At 42.0% G+C, this 20,071-nt stretch overlaps 1 protein-coding gene across 2 annotated transcripts in view; it reads left to right on the plus strand.

Moving 5' to 3' along the window:
- The window catches only part of TRRAP (transformation/transcription domain associated protein), a 737,638-nt gene that overhangs the window by 61,514 nt on the left and 656,053 nt on the right, over positions 1-20,071 (plus strand). For both annotated transcript variants that reach the window (XM_086940544.1, XM_086940545.1), the window contains exons 8-13: positions 1,941-2,066; positions 5,539-5,616; positions 7,223-7,311; positions 9,008-9,104; positions 12,305-12,443; positions 17,609-17,687. In XM_086940544.1, coding sequence (XP_086796670.1) covers positions 1,941-2,066; positions 5,539-5,616; positions 7,223-7,311; positions 9,008-9,104; positions 12,305-12,443; positions 17,609-17,687 — 608 coding nt within the window. The remainder of the gene's footprint in view (positions 1-1,940; positions 2,067-5,538; positions 5,617-7,222; positions 7,312-9,007; positions 9,105-12,304; positions 12,444-17,608; positions 17,688-20,071) is intronic.

Raw genomic sequence — 20,071 nt, forward strand, 5'->3', positions numbered from 1 at the left:
GCACTCCCTCTGACTCAGATCTCCCACAGTCGCTCCAACAAGATCCTGTGGGAGACCGTATCAAAGGCCGCACTCAAGTCCAGCAGAATCACAAACGAGGTCTCGCCCTGGTCCTGCACCTCCCTTAGATGTTCCGTGACTGACAGTAGAGCCGATTCCGTACTGTTTGGCACGGAAACCATTCTGAGACTCATCCAGAATTCCGTTGGATTCCAGGTGAGTGGTCAGAATGGAATTCACATGAGCTTCCATGATCTTAGCAAGGTATGGGAGTAGGGAAATCGGTCGGTAACTATCTGGCCTAGCGGGGTCTAACGTTGGCTTCTTTAGGAGGGGAACTACCTTAGCATGTTTCCAGGATTTGGGGACGGCTGCTGACTGGAGAGAGTTGTTAATCAGCGTTAGCCCCTCCCGCAAGATGGACTCCTGGAAAGATCTAAACAGGTCAGGTTTTACCGGATCTTCCGGGGAGCCCGACTTAACCCTTTATGCAAAGTTAGAGAGTAACTTTGCATAAAGGGGCACTTTCCTACAACAACTTAAACATTTTCCTCCTTTGGGATCGCACCTTGGCGCAGTCTGTCCTCACAGATCAACTCATTTCTGGTCAAGTGACTCAACATCTGGTCTACCTGTGAGTATTAATCTTCAGGTTCTAGTCTCAGTGAAGGTCTTGCAAGAGGGTACTTCCATGCTATTCTACTAAGTGCTGTGGCAATCAGCACTGCCCTTTTACCCGGTGGGCAGCAAGAAGTAGACAAAAGATATTTAGCAATTTTCTCTACCTAATGGATGGGATGCAGTATCGTTATAAAGACACACACTGTATGTTACATCTTCTCTAACTTGTTTTCTCGGGTCTTTAGCTGTTACCTTTTACCTGCACCTTCCTGGCTGAACAGATACTGTCTCCCCAGTACAACCATGAACACTGCTGTAATTCAGCTAGCATGTCGTTGAGAAATCGGTGCATGTTGCCTGTGATTTGAGGAAGGCGTAGTTCTGTACCCCAATATGATTTTAGAATGCCCTCATGCCTTTGCTAATAGTTGGCCTATCCCTGTACTTTGGCTGTTTTTGTGAGGATTTAATTGTGTACCTACACGGTGCACTAGAGCTTTAAATCTCCCAAGCACATATAAAAAACACCTGCTAGCCCTAGCTTACAATGCAACAATGGCGAAGTTTAGCTTGTCCGTGCTGTTACTGTGAAATAGCTCTTTTTGGCTCTGGGCTGATGAAATAACAACCTTCTTCCACTGGTGTGATGCGATGCTTGCGAAACACAGTATCTTTGCTGGGCTAAGAATGTACATTTGTCTGGTTAAGATATACAGTAAATTATTTTAAGAGTTTGCTAGGCACAAACTCAGCCCATGGTCTTTTGAGCGCTGAACAGATATACGAGAAGTGATTATAGCTAAATTCATACTGAGTGCAAACATACTTTGTCCAGAAATTAGTGGGTATACACAATCCTATTAGCATTTTTTTAGACCAAAAAATCAAAAGGCAAAATATGAAGTCATTAGAGCAGGAATAGCATATATGTGACGGTAAAATATTTACATTTAAGATCTGTCAGCATCATAAAGGTTGGTATAAAGCAAATGGAAAAAGTATTTCAAGTATAGCATATAGGAGATTGTAGTCAGAATTTCAGGATTTATAGAATAATATACATATGTTATAAAAATGATAATGTAAACAATAGAGCGGTTAGTGGCATTGGGAGGAAAACCTTTTTGTTCTGTAATAATCTTAGAGGGTAGAATTGCAGTAGTGATGCATAAGCTTAGATTAAATTTGAACATCGAGTAGAAGGAGTGGTTACATAAAAGTTGGAATCCAGAATTATGCAGTAACATTGATGACAAAAAGAGTATTTTAATTAAATATTTGTTATCGTTTTTGAAAAAAGTGTTATTTTTTTTCTGTAGACCCGATACTTTGAGACCCCCCAGGGTATCCCAGACAACACAGTCCCTTCTCCAGAAATGGTTGGTATGATTACAACAATCATTGTAAAGGTCAATCCTGAAAGAGAGGACAGCGAAACAAGAACGGTAAGCATTTCTGAAAAAGTGGTCTGATAGTACAAATAACAGTGCAAAACTAATAAGTGGATATGAAATATCAAAATGGAATATGAACAGTATGTGGACTAATGTTGCAAAATAGAAACGAGTGCATGCAATTAAGACGAGACAAATGCTGCAGAATTTGTCCTGATACTCTTTCGACAAGGCTAGTAGGACCAAAACGATGAGCACTGCTCCTGACTCCTTTGCCAAGGAATTTGAATTCTCATTAGCTCCTGAGACCTCAAAGGTTGATCAAGCTGTAGCTCACACCACAGCGCATTAAACTCTGCTCTTGACAGAGTTGCTACTCCCAAAACTTGTGCGAAAACCAGGCCTAGAACCATGCGCTCTGGTACACCTTTGATTTGCGTAAAGAGAAATCCTCCTGTAAACAAATTTGAAAGATGCTGACACACCACAAATAATTTTATTGATCAGGAAACTTCTAGAGCTGCACTAATGAGGTGCCACAGAAATATTACAACTGCTCTAAATATTCATGTTAAATAGACGAATTGCAGGAAGGTCACATTAACAAACAACTTTCAGATTACTTAGAGAACAACACGATCTTGGACCCATCACAATCAGGGTTTCAATCCTTTTACAGCACGGAGACCGCCTTTGTAGCAGTCACAGATCAGATACGTTTAGCTCTTGATACTGATACACCAGTTATGTTTGTGCTGTTAGACTTATCTGCAGCGGTTGATACGGTCCCATCCCAGGCTACAACAAAAGCTTTATAAAATTGGAATCTATGGGACAGCCCAACAATGGTTCCTTGATTTTCTTTTTTTTCTCTTTCTTTTTTAATTCACAGATCCCAAACCATCTCTCTGGGTTCTTTCAAATCCCGCTCTAGGACTATTGACAAAGGTGTGCCCCAGAGCTCATGTCTAAGCCCCATGCTTTTTATCATCTATATCTAACACTTTGATAAGCCTATGGCTGCTCCACCACACTACCCTAGGTAGAGCACCTTGGGTGTGCTTTAACAAACCCCTGTCCACTCATAAGGGATATTTGGATACTTTACTCAGCATATCTCATTTTGGTATACTATGTAAAGAGACAGCTTCCTATATTAGTCAAAGGGAAAAAGGAGATTATACATTAAGAAGAATTGCACACATCAGTCCAGCCACGCACAGTAAGGCTTTTTCATCATTGTTTGGGGATGAGGTAGGCTACTGCAGGGCTCCAATTACGTGTCTCTTGCTTCCTCGGATACAAAGTCTTCCTCGTCTTGGTTGTAGCAGCAGTTTTGGGTAACACGCAGTGACCCAGACCTCCGGCCTCAGTGCTTCGAGCAGCCCCTCCTGGCATAAGGAACAGATTCAGCAAACCACTCTGTCTGGTCACACTGACTACGGCTCGCTCTTCTGCTGTCCCCCTCCCGCTATGCCGGGACATGGCAACTTCCTGCACACGGCGACGGCCAGATCGATACAACACAGTTTCATTGCACACGGCCGCCCTCCTAGCATACATGGTTGCCAACTTCCACAACGCTGCACACTGCCCGATTGATGTGGCGCTGGCCTTGGTGCATGGTGGCCTCTACTGGCATACAAGGTGGCCAAACTTCACAATGAGGCACACTGGCAACCACCCAATTGGTGCAACATAGCTCCTCACACCTTGCTCAGGAGCTCCACCCATCTGGGCTCCTCGCTGCATCTTCCTCTCTCCAACATTCTCTCCCTCATGGGCACACCGGTCTTGGCGAGCAGGTAAGTACTGTTTCTCCAGACTCCAAGGCAGGTAATCTTTGTTTCCCCTGGGCGATGTCTCCTCCAAGTGCATGGAGACATGGCTAGGCTGCTAGTCCTGGTCACAGGCAAAAATCTTGCAGAGCTTCCCCTCCTGATGCAGCCTGGCTGGCTGCTTGGCAGATACCAAGTTATGAGGTCGAAGACTCCCCTACTTATAGTTGTTTTCCAGGCGCAAAATGTGATTTAGGGTTTGGACCTTTGAAGTTTTATGTTGGTGTTCTGCTTCTTTGAAATGGACCTCTCTCCCATTTCTTCTTCCACCTGAATGAAGTCTGTCACAGCAGACAGGACCTCAAAAGCCCACAATAAGATTCATGGGAGGGCCCAGAGTTCCCGCCCAGATGTAGGCCACAGTAATATGTGCATCAGAGGTTAATCCTGGCCCCCCAGCCTTACCCATTAGGATTCTCTTATCAGCCCCTGCTCTCTCTTCCTGAGATGTGTTCAGGCCCTTTCAATGTGATCTGCCATTGAATCAAAGAACCCTTTGAAATGCACAGTGCTTGTTCCACCCAGCTTACAGGAATGCAGCAATATACAGTTATGTCTGGGGACGATCCCCCCCCCCCCCCCCCCCCCCCCCTCCTCCAACCATGTTTCCACCTTGCAGGCCTGGGCTTCCCAAAATGGGAACCCAAAGTCCTCCTTGTAATGTACCAGTACAGGCACTTCTGCACTCGTATGCATTCATAGCACACTCCACCGTCTTGTATTGTGCCCATGTACAGTGCTACCACCAGCATATCCGCATGCAGCTCACACAATGTCTGCGCACACTGATAATTACTACAGTCTCTCTGTACTGCACCAGAGTGTGTCACGTTTTACACAACCTGCTAGCGCACACACATTTACCATATGCACAATATTCCACACTGCACCCTCGGTGTAGTGTATGTCTTGGACTTCTCCCATGCACTCACCATATGTTATCACTACGCACACACACCTACATCCACCTGATGTAAGCCAAGTGTGAGTTAAACACAGCAGTGGAAAAGGTGAGTGTGCCTGTAGGCCTCACTCCAATTACACCGGGTAAAAAGGATATTATCATTTTCCCATGCAGGGTTTGTTTCTGACCTCTTGAGAGCAAAGTCCCTCACCCTGGGAGGTTGGAAAGGTATCTCAGGTGGCACACTGGCTGAGACCAGTCAGCCAGCGCACCAGAGGCTGGTAGGTTTTCAAGGGGCACCTCTAAGGTGCCCTCTGTGTGCATATATTATAAATCCACCACTGGAATCAGGGTGGGTTTGTGAATACGAGATGTTTGATACCAAACATCCCTATTTTCAGTAAACCCATCTTGTAGCTGGGGAACTAGTTTTCACCAGTGTCCAGCACATGTTTTAAGATGGTTTCCCTGTTTTGTGGTACTAGCAGTAATTGAACTGACCAGCACAGGGGCATATCTGGTCATGCAGATATTTCCTCACATGTAATATAAGGCCTTAGCGCTGTAAGGGTATGCCTAGACGTGGGTCGCTTTCTTACTTTGACACTGGAACCAGGCTAGCCTGGCTGATTAGGGGTACTCATTTAATCGTACATTTTTATGAGATGAACATTTAATACAGTATTTTCATTTTGGTTGAATTGTGTATACAATCACAAACACCGGGCACACTACCATAGCGTATTAAGCAATTATTCCTTTGTTCTTTTTCTCTTTTCAGCATTCCATAATTCCCAGAGGATCCCTGTCTTTGAAAGTTCTTGCAGAGCTACCCATCATTGTTGTGCTCATGTATCAGGTTGGTGTTTCTGTGCAAATAAAATGATTATTTTTTGTGCTACGTTGTGTTTACACATTTAAAGCGTAGATTAGATATGGCAAAAGTTTGGCCTTTGTCTCCGATCAGTGAAATCATAATTGATGCACAATTGAGTATTGGCATTAAGTTTTATTCATAGTTCCTATGTCGTACTTACACCAATAGGCAACACGACCTGTCAGCAGAACAATGAGATGAATGAGTTAGTGGTCAGATGCAGACCACCTCAAGCCGAATTGTTGTTCTTTGTTGGTAGCAGTGTGATGTGCCGATTTAAACAATGGGTTTATTACTAGTTGCATAGTGGGTTCCACCCATTAAATCCCTCCGGATTTTGCTGCTTTTTGGCCTCACTACCCAGGGTCTTACCGTTTAGTGTCCGTCTATGCCCCCGCCAGAGGGATGCCATCAGAGGCCGCAATGACAGTGTGCCACCTTGTAGTTGGAGCACTGTCAGTGCGCCTCCTGAGGGTTCCTTTACCTCTGCGCCCGCGTCTGTAATGTGACCTGGGCACCAGTCAAACAAGTCTCCTCATTTGCATAGGGCACGTTCCTATGCAAATTAGGGTACTCCCTCTGAAGGTAGCTCGGGCGCTTTAAGTGCGCCTGAGCTATCAGTATTATTGAAGGGGACGCACAAGTGTCTGCGCCCCGTCTATAATACCAAAGTGCCCCTAGGGCGCGCTATGCAAGTGCAAACATCAGTAGAAAGTTGTTTTTTATAATTACATGCAGGGGAGGATACTTGTGTGTTGAGTATTCCCTTACTGATTCTTTGAGTTTGACTGACAGGCGTGACACACATTGGTTTAGCTCAGTAGTAGCAGGGAGCTTGTAGATCAGGCTTAAGTCACATTTGGAGAGTGGGCCTCTGCAGTGTCGAAGGCGCTGCAGGTGAGGCTTGAGTTATGAAATGCATTTGTAACAGGTCCCTTTTCCCATGGCTGGGAAGAAAGGAAGGACAATAACTGATGATTTTGATCCATGAGATGGATGGGTGATGATCTGAATGGATAAGTGTGCCAGGATACTCCCCAAGTTGTTCCTAAGAGTAATCCCAGCTCGGTGACCCCAAGATAGTCACCACTTCAGCCACAGTATACCTTCAAAATCATGACTGTGGATCAAATGTTGCTTGAAAGACTTATCCAATAATAGTGGAGTGCCTGAGTGCTGCTTCCATAATCTCTCCTGTCCTCTGCTTGGATGCCATTCTGAATTTTGTGTGTTTTCCTGTTGTGGCTGTCATAGGCCAGCCCAACCTGAGATACAATGAAAGCAAGAATACTTCTTGTATTTCTATCAAAAAAAACATTTATAAAATGAATTAAGAATGCTGCCACTTGTTAGTAATAACTTTTTTGTCCTTAAAATGTTTCAAAACACAAACGTTTAAACTGTATGCGCTGTGCTTACAGCTGAAGAGTAATATGATTGCCATCATTGCTATAATTTCTGCTCCATATTAAGACGCTGTTTATTTAATTTATTTGCACCTTCATTTGTTCTGCAGTTTTATCAGAATGTGGTTAATTTTGTAGTTCTTTGCTGTTGGTTTGACAGCTTGTTCATTTTTCCCCCATAGCTCTACAAACTAAACATTCATAATGTGGTGGCAGAGTTTGTGCCTTTGATTATGAATACAATTATAATTCAGGTATCTGCCAATGCCAGGTGAGTTATGTTATCCTTTCTCTGTTGGCTGTAAGGGTGTTGCACTACATTGACATGTATAGAATGAAATTATTGAAAGTAACCACATGCACATCTTGGTTATTCTAAAAATATATGTGATGTATTTTAAAATATTTGAAATAATTGTAGTTACAAGTAAAAAGCATGAACAGGCTGTACACACCGTGGTCACAAACTGCCTGGCACTTACTTTAACCCACCTCAAAAGGTAGATCATGTAATGAAAACCATGCTTACCTGTGTAGAACATGAAAGGTCTCTTTTAATAATGAAAAGCAACAGAGTTCAGGCCAGGTAAATAATGACGCACAAGTACCTAAATGCAAGGACAAATCGCAAAAGGCACTACCTCTTACATTCTTTACAGAGCTGAAGACCGATATTGGGCACAAGCTGATCAGGGAGCCTGGTCGCTCCCTGTACATGATAATTCAGTGGGAAAGTAAACGAAAAAGATAAAGTACTTAATCATATCTCAATGCCTGGCTTTAAGGTAAAAGTAATGTGGATGAAAAACTCATTATAAAATTTAAAACAAACAGGGTACTGTGAACATTACTGATTATCTCAGAGATGGCCTTCCAGATCCCTGGGCACAGCCAGGTATACATCCTACAGCGTGAAAAAAGTAGCCAGCCTACTATAAACTAGGGAATGATCAGGTGGCAACAACATGGATAGCACCTTAAGTTGGCATCCTGTCACTTGCAGTTAATCTGCGTGCAGAAAGTTGGACCACTTTTAATTGTGCTTTATCGGTTCCCCTTATTTCCTTGGAAAATGTTCTGCTGACCACATCTTTTGACGATGCTTAAATCCTAGCCATTCAAGTACCAAATCTTCCAGTGATTGAGTTTTGCTTTTGTTATCACCCCCTTTTGACTGTGGGAGTGTTAATGTGGAATACAAAGTTATACCCCTCACCTACCTTCATAAAGGACCTTCCCCTCTTTTTCTTGTTTTTTGATGGGATTTTGACCAGCTGAGGTTAGATAAAGCGTGCTTCTTCAGTATCTGTTGTCTTGGATCAATTAATTTAGTTCTGGATCAGGAAGATGCCTTATTTAAAAGAGGCGAGGATGACATTTTGTAGCAATGTGAACACAACATATATTTTGTTAGGATTTACACACATTACAAAAGTAAATTTCCAATTTGTGTTGCATGAATACCAAACTGAAAATAACCTGGATGCGCATGTTCCTCATTTATTGTTATTGCCCAAGTTCTGATTGATTGTTTAAAATAAGAACCCTCATTGTTTCTAGCATATTTAGAAATTTTGTTGCACTTTGCTTTATTAGTAGTTCACTATTTCTATTTATTCAGTGCATGATCGCTGCTCTGATGGAAGAGTTAGGGCAACATAGACTTTGCATACTATATCGAAGGCCCCAAGCATGTGCTAGCGTTTGTGCTTTAAAAATTTACAGTCTCACAAAATGTATACAGATCAGAAGGATACCTGTTCAAACTTGCTGGAAAGTGGTAAGCATTGTCATTATGAGGCATAGTAATAATACATTGTGGCATGTGTGGTAGAAGCCTGCTGAGGTGATGAGGACCCTGTATAGACTATTATAAATGTGGTAGCAGTGTTGAATGTGTTAAACCTTCAGAGTTTTCATTTTTATGTTTACATTTTAATTGACATTTTTTGTCACTTGAATCACAGGCAACATAAACTCTACAACAAGGAACTGTATGCTGATTTTATTGCAGCTCAGATCAAAACCTTGTCATTCCTGGCTTATATTATAAGAATTTACCAGGTGGGTGATGTGACCAGTATATTTACGCACTAGTTTTGCTCTAATTGGAAATAGGTTTCCTTTTTCATTCATGTGTTGGGCTATAGAGGCTTAGAAAAAAACTGTTGCACTAATTCAAACCTTAAATTTGCCAATACTGGTTGATGTTGTAGGGAGTCTTATGGAGGTCAGCAGCATGTGCCATCTTTTCTCTCTGGTAAGCCCTAACTCCATGGGGCTATACCATGCCTTTTCTTGGGGCCCTGGGGCACCCAGATGTTACTGGACCCTACCCAATAGGTAAGGCTATTTACCACTAGCGTCCCAGGGTCACTGTACTCTTGCAGTCTGAGTTGGTTAGCCAAGGAATTCCCTTTAGGCCCTTTATTATCTCAGGGTAGTGAGGCCAAGTAGTCTAAACCTTAGGATAGGGGAATGGCTTACAAACTCACTTAACTAGGAGATGGCATTTAATAACTTCACTGTCCAGTCAATTCTTTGCTTTATGAATGAAAGGACTTTAATAAAGGTAAGTAAAATAGCAATACATTGAAAACAGAAAGTCATAGGTCCTCGCTTCAACCCCAAATGTCTTTATAGTTCTCTCTCGCTAGGTGCTAGACTCATGCTCAAAACTGAGTTTGTTGACTATTGAGAACTTGTAGGAGATGCTTTGAGTTGACTCTCTGTTTTGCCTGAATCTTTCTGGTCCCTTTAGAAGAAAGGTGATTGAATAATGAGATACAAGCATTAATTTGAAGTATCTGTCTTAGTTTTCAAAAATACTCATGCATTTGAAGTGACGAAACTATTGTCCATTGCATGATGAGGGAGAGTACATTGGGGCCCATCAAACAGGTGCAAAGGTGTTAGTGTATGTTATTTATCAATTTAAGTTCGAAACAATGTACTGATCCAGTAGAAATGTCTGGGACCTTAAATTAAAAAGAAACAAAAATGCAAAGGGAGGCTACCTCTCTATCAACCATCATGATTTCAAAGTTGAGAATGGCACGTGAGTTTGTTGGTATTTGCAACACACACACACACACACTCTCCCTTTATTGGTGCTGTGTATTGAGCTTAGTAATTATGTACATGTGGATACCTTATTTCCAAAGCAGGAAATGTAGCATGCACCCTTCAAACATTTGTGAAAGAGCAGCTGTCCCCTGCTGAAAATTAGGAGGCCATAAAGAAGAACACAAATGTTCTCCATGTGTCTGTTAAAGGAGAACAGAAACAGTGAGCTCACCTATTGACTACTAAGGAGCAGTCATCAAAGGAACTGTTAGTCTTAATCGTTTTTACCACGGGAAAGAAAATGTATATTTGTACTCAATTTAATGATATTCCATCTGTCACCCTCGGAAAGCCGAGTTGATTTTGCTGAGAATCAATCTTATGTCCTGCAGAATACAACTAATGTGAGCTCCCAACGTTTTGTTCACTGACCTCTCTCTCTTTCCACTTTTACATGAGTCAATGCAAAATAGTATAACTGTATAAAGGGCTAAGAATAGCACTTGTGATTGCTCAACTAATTCATATACTGCAGTGATCCTATTATTACAGGTTGGAATTGTGTTGTTTCCGCTCATCCTCTCTTCCCCTTATGTTTGTCTAGAGCCACTGCCTCTGGCACTAATGAGCGGCAGTCTTGCCACATTATTCTCTCTCTCCTTAGCCTGCCTCCATTGCTACCTGTATCCTTAAAAAAGATGGATGACTCCGGCCCAAAACCATCCAATCCTTTGGCCATGAGTGGACACTGCTCTGCCCTACATCTATTTCTTTCAGAGAGCTGTTGCTTCTGCAGCAGTACAGTATCATCCCACTGGTGCCTCTGCCCCACAATACACGTCTCCTGCCTGCCTACCAGCGCTACATGTTATGAGTTCTCGGCTACAAGAAGAAAATCCTTGTAGGACTGTCCTCTCACTTGTATCCCTACTCTACCAGTGTATGCTGGTGCACCCTAAATACTCAACAAATGTGATGTTCATGCAGAATTTGAATTGCAATGTCTGAGAGAGGCTAACTCAATGTTTATCTTTCTGCTATTATGTATTGATTTGAAAAGCTTTGACTGACGCGTCCAGATATCCTTCCCAGACCAAATCTCCAGATGTGACCTAGTCAAGAGCTTAAGACTTTTGGCAGTTCAAAGTCCAGGAGGCAAGGCTTTACTCTTGGATGTGGTATGGGTTGTTAACATAAACCTGACCCAAGAATCTCAATATTGTGGCAGCGCTATGAATTCAAAGAAATATAGGAGGAGTTGGTTGTGAGGAAATGGGTTGTGTTATATGGTGTGGTAGTGCAACCTCACAGTGTAATACACTTAGCAATCCCTTTAGGACCCTTAGGTTTCGTCTATCAAACTTGCAGCTCAATCCTGGGTACCTGTGGCACTGTTCAGCAAGGCTTACACCGAGGAACAACTGTTGAGCATTTGAAGCAGCACCAAAACAAGTGAAGAACTCCGCACGAGATGCAAGAAATCTGACACCATTTTATAAAAATACATTGTATTTTTGAAAGAATTTAAGGGCTAGAATGAAAAAGATCCACGGACTGTTCCTAGGATATAGATTTTACAAGCAGTAATAAATGAGTGCAATTTCTCTCAATCACGAACACGCCTTGGCAGTGTCAACAAATATGGTTTAGGAAAATGTCAATACGGTTGTAAGAAGTACTTAAAGCAACCTGCTCAGGCAGGGAGATAGTCAGGGGGACCAACAAGCTCATCAAGAACAGTTACCTTCACCGGAGAAGCAGTCCTTCAACATTTCCAGGCACTTTATCCGCATTGCAAAGGATTCCTATGGAGTGATCATGATGCAAGGAATGAAGGATGCTGAAGGTGCTTTAAGGATGCTGTGGCTGAGACTCAATTAGTGTGGGTTTATTGAGAGGAGTAGTCTGGTACCAAACACTCCTGGTTTTTAGAGATGCCACCATGGTGCTGGGGAACTAGAGTTGTTGAATATTGTGCCATTGTACTCTCTATGGCCCAGCCAAACAAAACAGCAGGTAATAGTACATTTTGTGGTTGAAATATGATTGAAAAGATGTTTATTGCATTAATGTGCGGGCTCCAATTCAGTGGCAACATTGAAATCACATTCTTTAACCTGGATTTCTCATCCATAGTTGAAATAATGTCAGATTCTGTTGTTTAATAAGTTCTCAGTTTTGCTATTTTTGTGTTACAGGACCTGGTGGCAAAGTACTCACAGCAGATGGTAAAAGGCATGCTACAGCTTCTATCCAACTGCCCAGCGGAAACAGCTCACCTTCGCAAAGAGCTTCTTATAGCTGCTAAGCATATTCTCACTACTGATTTAAGGAGCCGTATGTAATCAAAAACAGTTTTTTTCAATTTTGTTTTTCACATTTTGTTTGGGTAACCTTGGGAGATAAAATTTTTCTTGAGTGAGATGTTGCCATATTTGTATGTATAAATGAAAACAAGAGCTGCCTAATAACCAAACGAAAATGAGGGATATTCACATAAGTTATCTCTGTTTGTGAAACGACTCGCCCACGAGCGTATCCTGGCATTGAGCATATGTGTGTGCTGAGCCCTGCCTAGTTAACATAACGTGTATGGGTTTGAACCTGTGAGGTCAAACACATGACCCTAGAGTGACCACATAAGTCCAATAAACCACCAAACTGGTAGGTTAGAAGCCACTGACCTGCGGGTTGGTTAATTGAACAGCCCGTTCGTCATCTTATTGTGTAATTCAAAAAGAGAGGCGGTGGCTTTGATTTGAAAGAGGGAGGTTGTTCCATGCTTTTGGAGCGATGTAAGCGAACACTCATCTAATTCTGTGTATGAGGAGAGTGTCTGCAAGTAGGAATCCTACGGAGTGATTAATGGAAGGAGATACAACGAATATAGCTTTTTACAACATGGATTTTACACCGCGATACATTAACAACGCTGTCGTTACAACGACCGCGTTGTTACAACACAGTGCCATTACAACGCACGTCGTTACAACAACTTGCTCTAGATGGTGTGCTGGACTTGGGACTAGTATGACTTGCTATTCCAACTCGTGTGTGCAACAGTAGGGACGGTGTTGGAATATTAAATCATACTATTCCCTAGTCTAGAGCGCCATCTAGCACAAGTTGTTGTAACGACTTGCGTTGTAACAAAGCAGTAGTTGTAACAACCGCATTGTGAATGTATTGCGGTGTAAAATCCGCAATGTAAAGGTTGTTTCTCGATACAACTCTTCATGTAGGTGGTGGTCTACATTGTGTGGTGCCTTGAGTGTGTGGGTGGAGTTTAAAATGAGCGTCCGGCTAATAGCTTGTGTTCTATTCGTTTAGAAGGAGCAGATCAAGTGGAGAGAGAGTCTCTGAATGCCATTCTTGTACAGTCGCCTAATGAGGATGGGGTGTGAGACAGTGTCAAATATTAGAGAGGCTCTCCTAGACCTTCGCCGAGTATTGTAGGAGGGATGAGAGTGTTTAGTTGAAAAGCTGGCTAGTTCAGTGGATGGTTTCTTGAGCAGGACCATGACTGTGGCATGTCTCCAGGTGTCCTAGAGTATGGCTGAGTTGATGGAAGCATTGAAGATGTTTTTTTTAGAGCTTAGCTGAAGATCGGTAGGAGTCATTTGATGAAGGTGTGGTGGGGCAAGGGTCAGAATGGGCCCCCGAGTGGATGGACCACATGGCAGAAGCGATTTTGACAATGGGGATGGCTGGCCATAAGGCCCTGTTTTGTTCTGTTCTTCCGCTATGAAGGGAAGGTGAGTTGCGACAGTGAGCGGGTCTGATTAAGGGTCGAAGTTACTGCATACAGAGGTGAATTTGTTACAAATTATAAGCCTATCCAATTGGATGGGTGGCTCTCATAGGCTACAATGTGTTACAGCAAGTTTTCATGAGCATAATTATGCTCAAGTGGGAGAATGTACGCAGGGCAAGTTAATTCATAGATTTTCAATGAAGCAAGGCGTTCGTACATCAAGGTTGCGTTCTTTGCTCTCGTTTTTTTTTCTTATATGCTAATGGTGCATCTTGTTATTTATAGGATTGCATCCATGATGCTCCTAAATGTGATTGTACACCTATGCCAGGCATACACTTTGCAGACAATACTTTGCTTATTTCAAGAACCTCTGTGGGTTGCAAAATTTGCTCAACAGATTACAGGTCTTTTGTGATACAAGGGCTTGGAGACTAACATCCAAAAGATGAGGTTTGTGGCAATTAGACCCCATAAGCGTTTTTTGTAGAAACATGAGATTGGGTAGACAGTGCCCTAAAATTGACTCAGCATATTTAAAAAAGTAGGGCGATAATTCTCATCAAAGCATCAGCTGTTTGCAAATTTGTATAGATCTAAAACTTCTAGATGAATATATACAGATTTAGGGGTCTGTAGAGCAACAGCACAATCTGAAGTCCTTCACGGGGCAGAAATCTGGGGAATGGGTAATACTAACGAGTTTACCATCAGAGAAACTAATGTTGTTAGATCCCTACTTAATCTACTGCAGAGTACTTCGGTCCTCCCCTCTACTATGATATGTCTTTGAAACACAAAGGCACCCTGACAGCCCTTAAATAATTACAATACTGGGCCAGGTTGTGGACAGCTCCAGAGTTGGTCTTTTATGAATGGTGTAAATGCGATTTTAAGGTTTGTATAGGGATCATAATTTGCAACGCTTTTGCCATATTAAGCTCTGGTATTATGCCCTGTGCCTGGAAAGAATGTGGACTGACCCTATTTCCATTAATTGAACAGCAAGATTATAAAGAAGATCTTCTGGCTTTGTTACAGAAAAATGGTAAATAAATACATAAACTGGTAGTCTTTAGGATACATTTTTGGCTATTCAACCAGTTCCATCTTTTGAAGCGTATTTAGATAAAATAGTTTCTCACTGGGACAAAACATTATATATTAAGTTCAGAATTGGAACATTACTTCTTAACAGTTTTACTTGTAAGTGGGACATTTAGATTGACCATCAGTGGGCTGTGCAAGGCATGTGGCCTTAGGAAGAAAAATATTGAACATGTTTTGTTCTTCTGTCCTATCCTTAGCAAAAAGGAAATGGATAACCCCCCTCCCCTCCCCCTTAGTCACAATCTGGGGCGTCAAAAGTATCAGCCTTAAAAGTACTCTAGTGTGAACACAAGTTCTATTATTGTGTCTGGCCCAAATACCTATTTATTTTCTTTATGGGTACAATGGAAACGTTTGGGGCTACTTTTTTAAATTTTAATTGACCAGATGTATTTTTATATAAATTGTTGTGTGTTTCTCAAATGGCCTATTGTCTTTTTCCCTATGTTCGCCTAATCATACATGTTGTAGGCCCCTTTAGTTTTGCACAGGTTACTAACACGCTTGCTTTTATGCCACATTATATTTTCACACAGAACCAGCATGTTTTTGTATTTTATTATTTTCCTGGGATTTAGGCTGAACAGCCTCGACAAGGTCAAACAACCTTGCCCATTGTTATTCTCTCTGGTCAGACTCTAGCACCTAGACATACTCAAGGAATGTAGCTGCTGTGTTTGAATGCACATATCTTGTCATATGACTGAGGACAGGGATTCTGAGAAAACGCACACAGCGAAGGCCCTGAGACATTAGTGTGGCATCATCTGGGATGTAGAACATTCATCTATGCAAGCTAAGGTATGGGGTCCACCACGAAACCCAGAGTTCTGTACTATGTAACCAATTACCTTCAGTAGTACGGGAGGGGTTAGGCAGATCTGTCCGATAACGTGACAGGGCTTTTCATGCTATACAGTTTATTAACCATGCTGATGATAATATTGATATGTATTTGTTTACTAATTGTGGCACAATTATTACATCTTAAAGCACAATAGTTTAAATAAATATTGGAAACTTCCTTCATGTCTCTTTATCTTATTGTGCACAAGTACGAGTGAAAGAGCGAATAGGTGTGTCCTGTTACCATGATCCCTGAAAGTGTCGAGTGATGTGTTCTGGGGCGCCAACTCACTTGTTTCTCTTGAAAGGTTAGGTGGGCAAGTGAGGCACTATAGCTATTCAGATTCAGTCTCATAGACACTGATGTGGTATGGTGACTCAGACCCCTACTTACTGATGTTTTATAGTCCAAAGCATAGTTCTGTTCCTGAGCAGAATCCCTGCAACAAAACCAGTTAAATATGGCGTATTTTGCACACTGTATATAATTGTTACATTAATTGGATGTGTTGTATTGTACTTTTTATATATTGTATGGGGTAATACCATGAAATATATATTAAAATGAAAATATGTCCTTCTCTTTATTGTAATGCATCCTATCTTTTGGGCATTATAGCCCTACCTTAGTGGTGACTTGTACACCCTAAAAAGGAAGGTGTAAGCTTTTGCCACAGGATAAAATGGCTAAGTTGAGTTAGCTTTTATAAAGCTGCTCTGCAACCGGTAGTGGCAGTCTGGGAGGCATGTTTTACCTCTTTACCCTTATAGTAGCACAATGAGTGCTTCAATCCACTGGTAACTTTAACTTACAGGCCTTAGATACACAGAGTACCATATACTAGGGACTTGTGAGTGAGTTAAGTAATGCTAATTGTGTATAAACCAATTAAACATAACCTTTTAATGGTTAGGGTGCAGCCACGGAGACCTGGTAAAGAGGGCCCAGTGTATCACAGGCATTACAACATAACTAAAACCAGCAGCAGTAGGGCAAAAAAGTGAGGGAGCGAGTCTACAAAAAAGGGCATCACTTCACAAAGGGCCTGATTTCGATCTTGGTTGGACGGGCTCCCGATCGGATTTGGTTTAACCCAACCGATCCAGAGCCCTTGTTTTGACCGACTCGTTCTCAATTCCAAATGACCAAGTGCAATCATGCCTGGAAACCCTCAGCGCTGACCAAATCGGTTCCGGAAGGCATGCAGAGAGATAGAGCCCTCCAGAGCCGAATTTTACAGCTCTATGGAGTAGGTTTTCCAAGCGAGCAAGTACGATGAACGAGTCGGAGCGCCTTCACGAATCGTTTTGCCCAGATAGAAAAGGCTGCCGGAATCGGTCTTTGGTGGCCCATAGCAGGCCCCCCTTCACCCGGGGCCCTCTGAATCATGCCCATGGGTACCCCCTTTCAGATCATGCACAGTGTGGCAGGCACTCCTTTCTTCAATACAAGCCTGTGTGCATGTTCGTATCCGGATGCATTCAAACGCATCGTACTTGTTCGGTCAGACTCCCCTGATACGAGACGTACGGAAAGCATTCAGACAGGAGTCGTTCGGTTTGCTTTCCAAACGAGATCAGAATCGGGCCCAATGTCTAATTAGCTTTTTTAATGATGTTAAAGCTATAAAAGTAATATGGACTACACATTTTAAAATCATTTTGGCAAATCAAGAATCTTAGCTTTTGCATACTCTGATAACTCATTCCGTTTTCTGCTTCTCTGTTTTTTTGTTGCATTCTTCATAATGGACATTCTGAATAACGATGAATATAAATTTGTATATTGCAGAGTTCATTCCATGCATGGATAAGCTGTTTGATGAGTCTATATTAATTGGGTCCGGTTACACTACACGAGAGACGCTGAGGTAGGCGTTTAACTGTTGTGTTCTGCTGGTCGTGCGGCTGCTGGTTTTGAATTGTTGTAGGTCATGCTGGAGTAACCACTTTTAATTACTGTTGAGGGACCATCGATCCAAAAAGCTCCAAATGACGGAAATCAATTTTTTTTAGAATGATACAAGATTGTTAACTTGTATTATTTTGTAGTGAACTATTTTACATCTCAAACATTGTGCTCTCAACTTCTGTAACTGGTTTTAGATGCAGAAGCCTGAGAAATTGTTCTTGTTGCAACCACCTACGTGCCATCACATGACTTTCCTCCATTTTGAGAGAACTGTACTCCTAGGGACATGGTCTACGTGTTGACTTCATGCATACTGTAGTAGTTTAGTCTACCATCCATACTCATCCATGCTCTCATGCAGCCCAGTGCCCACAGCTTGAGTTAACAACCCCCCCTGAATTTGGCCAGATCAGTTGGTTCCCTTACTTTTTAATTAAGATGGCCTTAATGCTATATAATTTGTCTGGATGGTAGGGGACGAAAAAGTTGGCCTTTACTCAAGAAGGCCTACTTGCAGATGAAAATGCAATTAAAGCTGTATTTAATATTGTTATGTTAAATCTAATGGCTCTTCAGCTTTCAAATAACAGAGCTGAAGAAACACATTGGCATAGTACAAATAAATAAATAAATGAAGTGAATGTAATGTGTAGATTTTTCTAACACTGGTAAGAATTATATATTTGATAAACTCGTTATGTTCTAACAAGCAAAGGCCACCCCCCCACTACTCTGATAATTTTTAAGAGTTATGACTGTCTTAAATACTGCATTGCTCAGAAGTAGATAGTAACGGGTACAGACTGCAGTATACAAGGACAGATAAATACCTTGTTCGTTCAAGTCATTGTAGACTCTTCATCTCTATGCTTTAACCATGCTTATTTTTTGCTTGGCAGCTTGTGACGCCGAAGTTAACTGCAAATTATTCCGCGAGTAGGGCCTGGAATATGATAAAGGCAGAGGACTTACACTACTTTCTAACCTCTTCTTCAACACCAATTCCCACTAATCTAGATGAGGCTGCTAGCTCATACACTAAGTGTCTAGAAGCGGCAGGGGACAAGCTAGCTCCCACCAAACACCTCAGTCACATGAGACAGCAGCCCGCCTCTCCGTGGTATTCGAGGGAGTTGAGTGATCAAAAGCTGGCTTGCAAATATTTGTAAAGAAATTGGCACAAGGGCTATAAGGAGAAAGATACAAAAGAATACAAAGCAGGATTGACATTGTATAAACAGTTACTGAAAAATACAAAACAAGAATATTTTAGTAACAAAATGAAACCGGCCAAAAATTCTCCTAAAGAGCTTTTTAGAATTGTTAATACACTAGCCCATCCCTGCGCACTGCCTTTCTCAGCTAGTCAAGAGCTCTGTGATATTATTGCCAGATTTTTCTTTGTCAAAGTTAATAGCATTTTGTAAACCTTCTCAATACTGGTCCCCAACACCAATTCCAACTCTGAATCTGATCAGGTGAAACTATATCTGGATGCGCTTATCCTGAATAGCTTTTCCTCCCCGAACATTTCCGACATTCAAATACTATTGGAGAAAGAAAAATCAGGCTCCCCATATGAACCCTGGCCTATCTCAGCACTAAAACTGGCGGCTGAACCAGTTTCACACCAACTGACTTTTATCATCAATAATATGTATCAAGAAGGTTACTTTCCTAATCTTGCCTCTTCTAATTTTTTTTTTTTAAAAAGCAACCTGGGCGCTAGTGATTCCAACAATTTCGGACCTATCTCCAGGCTACCTGTCCCAGCAAAAATTATTGATAACAATTTGAATACCCAACTAACCAAATTCTTGCAGGACTCCCATGCCCTAGATCCAACACAATACGGGTTCAGAGAGGGCCATAGTACCGAAACGGCACTCTTGAAGTCCACAGAAGAAATCAGAACTATCCTGGACCAAGGTGGAAACGCAGTACTGATCATGTTTGATCTTTCCGCGGCCTTTGACACGGTCCATCACGCACTGTTGATGGACCGTTTATACGAGAAAGGAGTTAGGGTCAAGGCATGGAAGCTCATTAAATCATTCCTCTCTGACAGAATTCAAACAGTGACATTGGATGAATTTGATGTGGCATCCTTCTCTCTACCCTGTGGGGTGCCGCAGGGCTCCTCCCTGGGCCCAACCTTATTCAATGTCTATGTATCGTCATTAGCACCCCTAATTCAGAACTTTGGGTTCACTTTAACATCCTATGCGGACGATACCCAAATTGTGGTGAAATTTTTCCCAGGGGCCACTCATGAAACTGCTTCAAGGCTGCAGGACTGCATGACAGCAGTAGGGTGGTGGATGGCCCAAAACTGTCTTAAAC

This window comes from Lissotriton vulgaris, chromosome 10 (genome assembly GCF_964263255.1).
Source record: "Lissotriton vulgaris chromosome 10, aLisVul1.2, whole genome shotgun sequence".
NCBI lineage: Eukaryota > Metazoa > Chordata > Amphibia > Caudata > Salamandridae > Lissotriton > Lissotriton vulgaris.